Genomic DNA, 8,620 nt, shown 5'->3' with positions numbered 1-8,620 from the left:
ATTTTAACTGCTGCGCGGATAGATGAATTAATACAAGTATATAAATAAGAAAAAGAGGCGGAGTCGGAATCATCTGGTGATAGCTTAGCAGCTACAGAAGGAAGAATGAAGTCAGATAAAATAGGAAGCTATTTTCTATTTTTTCCGGCGAGAATAGTAATTTCGTTGAAAGGGGTCAGGCTCAGTTGTCGGAGCAAGATAAGATGGTCAACCTTGATGGACCGGATATTGATAAGAAACCAAGAGAGGAAAGTGGGCAGATAGGTTCAGAGCTGCGTACAGAAGTACTGGTAGAACCAAAAACGGAAGTTGGCAGTTTGTTCTTCATCAAAACATGCATACATTTTCAGTGATACTCGAAGCTTTTGAGATTGAGCAGATCATGGGAAGCAGCATTTTTCAGTCAACTCTTACGGGTGAACTACTGGGCAGGTGGGCTGTTGAAGCAGCTTTAAGCGAAAAGGAGCAGGCTTTTGATCAGTTGATTTCTAGCAGTAAGAAGGTATATCGTTGGCGAGCAAAAAGGATTGTTGCACGATCACTTGGAAGAAAACTATAAAAACAATATAACGTCTCACACAACTGCAAGCTCCAGTTGCTGTGTTGGTAGTTCTTCTTAAATCTTTGGTTGAGACGTCTCACACACACACACACACACACAAGGAGGGAGGGAGAGAGAGAGAGAGAGAGAGAGAGAGAGAGAGAGAGAGAGAGAGAGTTGGAGACTGTTTGCCGGAGCTGCTCTAGACCGAAGCCGGAGTTCTTTAAAGCTCTCATCGGGGACTTTAAGCAGCGACTGGTATGTACTGATCTCCATGTAAAAAATTTGATATTATAGTGCTAGTTCCTGTCGTCACTGCTTCTCCATGGAACCACTTCCACGGAAATATCAAAATCATTAGTCGTTCATTGGGTCAAATATCAAAACCATCTCAACCTTCTAAGTTGACCGATAATCAGTAGGGGCTCAAAGACTAATTTCCTTGTTGGGGTTTCTGGGTTGGATTTCTTTTGCAACAATAAATATGATCTTGTGTTTCATGTATGAAATGTTACTTGTGGAGTTCAAGTGATTTCCATTTTAACTGAGAAAACTCCCTTCACAGAGATGTTAGATTTGGCGTGGGTGTTCTGAAAGGTACCCTGTTTTGCGAGGATTGGTAAAATGAACTATTAGGTTCCCTATGTTACGTTCCAATAGCCCTCCCCAAACCCCAAAACCCTATAATTCTAATGAAGATGGAGTTCCACATTGTAGATTTGACTGAGCTAGTTCTGAAAACTTCCTCTCTGGTTTCATAGGCCTTCACCTTGACATTATATATAAAATTTTTTAATGCAAATACAGTTACAAACTCCAGATTATATTGTCTATCAATGTTTATGTCCCTAGTTCCAGATTGTTGATGTGTGTGCTCTCTTGTTAGTCACTCAAGTTCAGACTTTACATTCAATAGTCTTTGCAATTGCAACTCAACTAAACTCTAGTTTTTTGTATCTTGTAGCGGATCCCATATGCCTTTGTCAAGCATATCTCAGAAGAATCATCAGGAAGAGTGATTTTGGAGGGTCCTAATCATAGTATATGGCATGTCAAATTAAACAAAATAATGAATGGAATATTGTTCCTTGAAGATGGTTGGGAGAAATTTTCAACAGACAACTCCTTAAGGCTAGGAGAGTTTTTAATTTTCAAATACAAAGGTGATATGCATTTCAGTGTTCGCATATTTGGTCAAAGCGCATGCTGCAAGCGAGAGGATTCATTCAGTGTGAAATCTTCACAAGAATCACCCTACGTCCAAGGAAGAAGGAAACGTGGCAAGCCACCAAAGAGTTCCAAAACCGAGAAACAAGGTGAGAACTGAGAACAAGGAAGGTATTTTGGCTGCATTTGGTTTGGAGGAAATGGTAGGAAAACCTATACATTAGATTCAAACCAAACGCTGCCTTATATTAGCAGAACTAAATTAATCTTTTCACTAGAAGTTTCATCTTAAGAAATGATTACAAAATTCTTGCCTTTTCCCATTGGTGCTATAAATTAGATTAAGATATGCCCTGATTGGACATAGTCTGCTTTCCTTTCTCTTTTTTTTGGGTGCACTGCTTTTTTGTTTCTTTAGGCTGTTTTTAGTTTGAAAGAAAAAGTAAGAATCTCTTCCACATTAATTGGTTCTTGCCTTTTCTTTAGGCTGTTTTTGGGTGCACTGCTTTTCTTTCAAACCAAACACAACTTTAAGGTTTGAAGTTTACTTGACATTCACTGCCACCTTAATTGATCATGATTCAACTTGTGTTTTCAAAGATTCTTTCCTAATTCTTTAGATAAAGATTTTATTGCTAATAATATAACCTCACTTCTTGTTGCCATGTTTAACAGAGCAAGAGATGGAGACTCTTTGTCCAAATTGCTTAGATGTGAAACCAGAGTTCTTCAAGGTCATTATTGGAGATCAAATAATGCTGAAGATGGTAAGCGAACAAAGTTTTCTGCCAATTTTTAAATTGAAACAAATGCATCTTTTCCAAAATTATTCATGTAATTCAATGATTTATGGTCAATGAATTACATCCTCTAAATTGAAACAAATCCTGCCAAGCCACTCTTGGCTTCAGTACATCCTCTTATGTAGTTCTGTTTTTCTCTTCTTCAATAAAAAGTTACCTTTGCTTCAAAAAAAAATTCATTGATTTATGGTCCTAAGTCTGATTTCTAGAGGATGATATATGACAAATACTGAACAATTGTTAATTATAAACTCGAGCTATGGATTAGAATTAACTTATCTAAACTGGTGATTGCTTTACCTGAAAATGGTCAATACTGGTTTTATACTCGGTTAATTCTACTTTTCAATCTCTCCACAAAGTTCTTGTTATTACCATTCTAGTTGCATAAAGTTCAGTTCTGTAATCTTGTAGCGGATTCCACCTGCTTTCGTCAAGCACGTTTCAGAAAAATCATCTGAAAGAGTGACTTTAGAGTGTCCCAGTGGAGATATATGGCATGCCAAATTATCCAGAAGAGCAGATGGAATGTTCATTGAAGATGGTTGGGAAAATTTTTTGAGGGACCAATCCTTAGGGGATGAAGAGTTTTTGGTTTTCAGATACAATGGTGATTTGCATTTCAGTGTAACAATTTTTGACAAAAGTGCATGCTGGCGTGAGGATTCATTTGAAGTTAATAATCCCTCCTCACAAGTAGCAAACCACCCAGGAAGTAATCCATCAATGTCTTTTGAAACAAATAAACATGGTACTGCTGAGAAACCTTGGAGGAACAGGTTTCTTGGACTGCAAAATCCAAATCAGTATGACCCTCTCCATTCATTTCAAGGAACTGAAGGTGACTATTCTGCTTCTCATAACTGAATCAAATATTCTTTGAATGGATCCATACTTTGAAGTTTTCTTGGCATGTTCTTTATATTAACTTTCTCTATTCTTTGGATATATAAAACTAGTTAACTACCCTTGGTTCCATTGGTTTCTGACATGAAGTCCTCCATTAACATATTGCTTAGTAAGAACAAAGGAATTCAAGATCAACCCATGGGTATGTTTAATATATTTAATATATGTATGCCCATGAGGATGTAATGGTGAAATTCAAATAACTGCAATACAATTTAACTTAGCTCTATTCAATAAAGCTTCATCCCAGATATATGGAGTAGGCTAAAAGAATCTTGTTGCATCATCCCACTCTATTTAGTTCCATATAATTCCTTAATTATGTAACCTCAAAACATTTCTCAGTAGCTACTTAACCCATACTACCCTTTTAGGCTACCCTGGCTTTTTTAGACTCTTCAAACTTGCAATAGAGCACTTTTATTATTATGAGCAAATCATCTTGATCTGCTTTTACTTATTTTATCACCTATTGGACTACTAATTAAATTCTCATAATATTCCCATTTCAAATTCTACCCTTTTCAATTTGGATCCATCGATCTCAACATTTGGGTTTCTATCACATTCAGCATACAAAATCGTTATGGTTGTTTTGTAAAATTTTTTCTTTTAGAATGAATGTTATTCTCCAATGGAATAGTACTCTAAATTCATTCCTCCCTTTCACCCATCCTACTTTAATTCTATGGGGAACATCTTCTTAAGTCTCTCCTCTATCTTGAGTTATTATACTGAGATTATTAAAGAGATCATTTAAGGTATTTCTTGATCTCTAATCCTAATTTTTTACACCTTTTTTTTATCTTACATATCTTAAAACCTCTTGGTTTTAGATCTATGCATCTAATTTTTCCCTTGATCTGAGTATCCTCATTTAATTCTATCCAAAAATTTGGAATTTAATGAAAACTACCATATATTTCACAAAGAAATTAGAGAAAATAATATCCAATCTTCTAGCATTTCTTGTTTGTTTCATGATACAGGACAAAGGAAATCATCACCAAATTCTGTTAAGCACTATGAAATTTCAAGGTCAAAAGAATGGGAGGCTGCTTTTACATTTAAAAAACCTTATTTCATAGTTGAAATGAAAGAACATTGTGTCGACAAGCCGTTTTATGTGGTGAGTGTTCTTCTTACATTTGTATATGAAATACATTTTCTTATTCTATTTCACCATTATATGTACACAGAAATATTGCCCTCTGGGAGGGTGACTAGATGTTTGGTTTAATTTGAGAATTTCTCAAACTGTATGGTCTAGTTTGGTTTTCATACCAAAATAGTTTGGTTTAATTTGAGAATTTCTCAAACTGTAATTTACTAATTTGGTTTGAGATCTTCTCTAAGCCACACAAAACCGAACTGTGAACACTCTTACCCATTTGAGAGGACTAAAAGGCTGGAGTCTGGATTAGCTATATAAACAAATATCATTGTAGAGAGAGCAATGAAACCAATCACGGCCCTCCATGTCATATTTGCGATCATGCCATCCCCCCATGTACAAGTTCCCAGTAGTGACATATGCCTAATGGGAGATAGTGTATTTAGGCGCCTATGGAACTGATTCTTATTCTTTATTTCTTCTGTTCTGTTCCTTCTTCGAAGGACTCATTTCACCATGTTCTCTTTGCTGCCATTAATGGATGTTGGAGAAGTGTTGAACCTCTTCGGTTTTGATCATCAAATAATAAGAAAAAAATCACCTTTGTCACATCCTATAATAGACCCAATTCCTGAATTTGAGAAAGAAGCTACAAAACTAGAAAATTTTCTCCACTTAATGCTCCATGTTCGATTTTCAAGTAGCTAGATGAGCTCCAAAATAAGCTTCAAATACAAGACTACCTCTCTGCAAATTCAATCCTTCTCATGTCAAAATTGGAAATGATTTTCTCAAAAAAAGATGCCATAGAAGTCACCAAAGAAATTAAAAAGATCGAGAAACCCTCCAATTGAGTGATGGGTAGAAGAAAAGGCAAATGAAACATTGAAAAGGCAACCTTGAACAGATTCCAGTCAATGGCATCTAATCGACTGCTGCAAATGATACATTGAATGTTTGATTCATTTGTTATCAGCTACAATGCCTAAACAAATTAAGGAATGATGAAGGTAGATGGGTTTACAAATGAGAAGTCAAAAGCCATTTAGAGGTCTGTATCATATCCTTGAATCCTAGATTAAACTCAAGGCATCTTCTCGTGAATGTTTTTTATTAGACTAAAAATTTAGTTGATGTTTGGCATCGATGTTGATTTTCCAAAAATCTGTGCCACGTCAAAGCCACATGGAATAAAGAACTGGTGATTTTCAAACTGTTTGGTTGGTTGATTCTTGCAATTTTTGAGAAATCAGCAGAAACATGATTCCTGAAATCAGCCCATCTTGAGGGATCACCATTTTCAATGATTCCCTGCTTTTTAGGTGATTCCCATTTTCGGAGGATGACATGGCAATGATGTGCTTCCCAGAAAAAGATGATTCCAAGGAAAAATAATCACCCTTGAGAATCAATACCCAACAAACTACTTACATGACATAAATGATACCAAACGGTAATTTTTGGTGATTTTTCAAAAATCACTAATTTCTGGATAATTGGCAAAAAGGAATCATCATCAATGCAAAACATCACCTTAAATGGATGCATCAAAAAATGACTTTTTGGTCATCCATTCATAGCTAGCATGCCACTCATCTAAATTTTTATTAGGGTCAAGCAATGAAACTTTTTTACTGGAGGTCTATCTCATTATATTTTTTATTGTTTTAATTTATCAAAAGTCCAAGGATAAATTGCTAAAACCTCCCCTAAAGTTTCACAAAATCATCTCCCCTGAACTTCTTGCAATTAAACCCCTTTTGTTAGAATCCTCTAATAATAACAGACAAGATTTTAATGAGATTTATCACCCCTAAACCAAATGTAAAGTCCATAGATTCTTCTAGATTGTTGGCCCGAGTCAAGAGGGAGACTAATTCAAGGAAGAAATGGTTGACCCTGAGTAGGCTATAGACAATGGGAGTGTGCCTGAGAGATCATGGTATTCCCTGTATAAACACAGTTTAAACTTTAAAGTAATGAAAGGAAGCAACTAACAAAGACTGGAAGATTTTGATTTAGCCAGCTAGGTTTATTTAGGAGGAAAGGCTTTTTATAATAATAAAAATAGAAACACTTTGCCCAACTTTGGCAACTTTTTATTTCCAATTCAACTTTGAATTTAGAAACCGATTCGGAGTCCAAGTTGAATTAAAACTTTAATTTTCAGGGCTCACGTTCTGTGCACCCTTGGGTGCACTAGATGCGTGAACCCGCCAATCACAGGCGATCACGTCCGCATTTCGAAAAAAACCAACTTTAACGGGTGTTCAGCTAAACCTGATTAAACCACCCGCAAAAAGACAAAACTCAAAAAGCAGGGCTTTATTCGAATTCTCCCCTCCCTCATCTTCTAACATTCCGTTGGCCACTCACCACACGCCAGCACTGTGAAACGGCGGCAAGAAATCCGGCATTCTGGTAGATACACTTCCTCCTTCTTCTTCTTCTTTGTATCCTCATTTTATTGTAGTTCTTATCTTCTCAACATATCGAAGAACCGGCGGTCAATACTCCATCAAGAGCATGGTCTTAAACAAAATGGTAGCTCAGACCCACGTGCAAGCAATCAATGCAAAAATTTGGCCGTATAAGTAATATATAACCATTAGAGAGTAAAATTCAGGTGGCCGTCCAAAAGACATGGGGCAAGGCAACGAGATGGAAATGCAAGCTCAACCTAGATATGGAATTACATCTACTCCTATTTTGATTCGTTTGCTCTGAGGTCTGCAATTGAACTGGGAATCCCAGACATCATACATAGTCATGGGGTCCCATCGTAGTATCACGACTTTCTGCATGTCTCCCTGTCGAAAATGCCAACCTAGATTGCTTGAATTGCTTATTGCAATATCCGTCTCGATATGTCTTTCTTAATTAATTTAATGCCTCAACTAACTTAATTTCTTGGTTCCTAATTAATTTGCAGTGGATCCTCCATAACTATAGAGACGAAGACTGTCTAGTCATCCTCAAATGGTGCAAGGATTCGAAGTAGGGCTGTTTATGGGTCGGGTTGGATTGGTTTATTGCAGTTTTTCTAATCGACCTGATCTGGTTGGGTTACCTAACATAGAAACCGAATTGATCCAGTGTTAAGCAAAATCGATTTGGTCGGTTTCGGTTCTAAGTTCATCCCTATGATAAAACCTTGCTAATTTTAAAAACAGTCATAAATTGAACATCATTTCAGTCATCTCCTATGATAAATTGTAAATAAAAAGTTAATTACAAAAGTTATTCATTAATCACTATTCACTAATCCAAAGTTTCTTGCAACCATTAAAAAACTAGGTGGCCTAATGGACTTTGGAACTTCATGTTTGAACTAGGAACTAAGTCAGTTCGGTTTGGATCAATTTTGGTTTTCTTGTGTGAAAACCGAAACTAACCCAAATCATCGGTTTAGGAATTTGCACAACCTGAAACCGACATGTACTGGTGAAAACCCAGTCGATTCGGGTTGGATCGGTCCAGGTTGGTCGGGTTGGGCCTTATTATGAACAGCCCTAATTCGAAACACTACCAAAAAGGGGAGAGAAGGCTGTAATCGTTGAAACTGTGATGGAGGGTGATAGTAGTGATGATGAAAATGCATTGGAGGCCCATGATAATGAATTATTTATAAGTACAAGACTTGTCATGGACATGGAAATGATGTTGTTGTTTTGGATAAAGAGAGGACTGCCAAGGAATGGCGGAGTCTACTTGAATGAGCTGGGTTTAGGTGTTGTACAATGGAACGAATCAACAATAAGGGAGAGTATCTTCTGGAATGTCAGATTTCTTGTCGTCGTTCCACAATCAAGGACGTTCGTGTGTGGTGAATGGCCGGCGGGATGCTTAGATTAGGGCTTGGAGGAGAGAGGATAAGAGATGGGGAAGGGAGACCTGGCAAAAAGTTGACCCAACATACGAACCTGATTCAACCCAACCCAACCCAAAAAAAATAGGGTTAGGGTCTTATATTTAACTGCCCGAATGTGAAAATGACCCGACCCGACCCAACCTGAAAAAAACTAGGTTGGGTTGGGTCATGGATCAACCCGTTGATCCGATTGTCAAGTTTAATTGGGATTATTT

At 36.9% G+C, this 8,620-nt stretch overlaps 1 protein-coding gene across 1 annotated transcript; it reads left to right on the top strand.

Annotated features, from left to right (window-relative positions):
- The first annotated feature begins 724 nt into the window (after nt 1-724).
- Nucleotides 725-4,660, top strand: LOC148844969 (uncharacterized). Its single transcript, XM_088954295.1, has 5 exons — nt 725-799; nt 1,506-1,857; nt 2,384-2,475; nt 2,926-3,352; nt 4,410-4,660. Exons 2-5 carry the CDS (start codon nt 1,611-1,613, stop codon nt 4,658-4,660), a joined length of 1,017 nt encoding a protein of 338 aa, XP_088810421.1. The 5' UTR covers nt 725-799; nt 1,506-1,610.
- The last annotated feature ends 3,960 nt before the right edge of the window (nt 4,661-8,620 follow it).

This window comes from Nelumbo lutea, chromosome 7 (genome assembly GCF_056320005.1).
Source record: "Nelumbo lutea isolate HS-2025 chromosome 7, American lotus-T2T, whole genome shotgun sequence".
In the NCBI taxonomy this organism is placed as follows: Eukaryota; Viridiplantae; Streptophyta; class Magnoliopsida; order Proteales; family Nelumbonaceae; genus Nelumbo; species Nelumbo lutea.
Note: the sequence above shows the minus strand (reverse complement) of the source record. Positions and strands in the feature narration are given on the sequence as shown.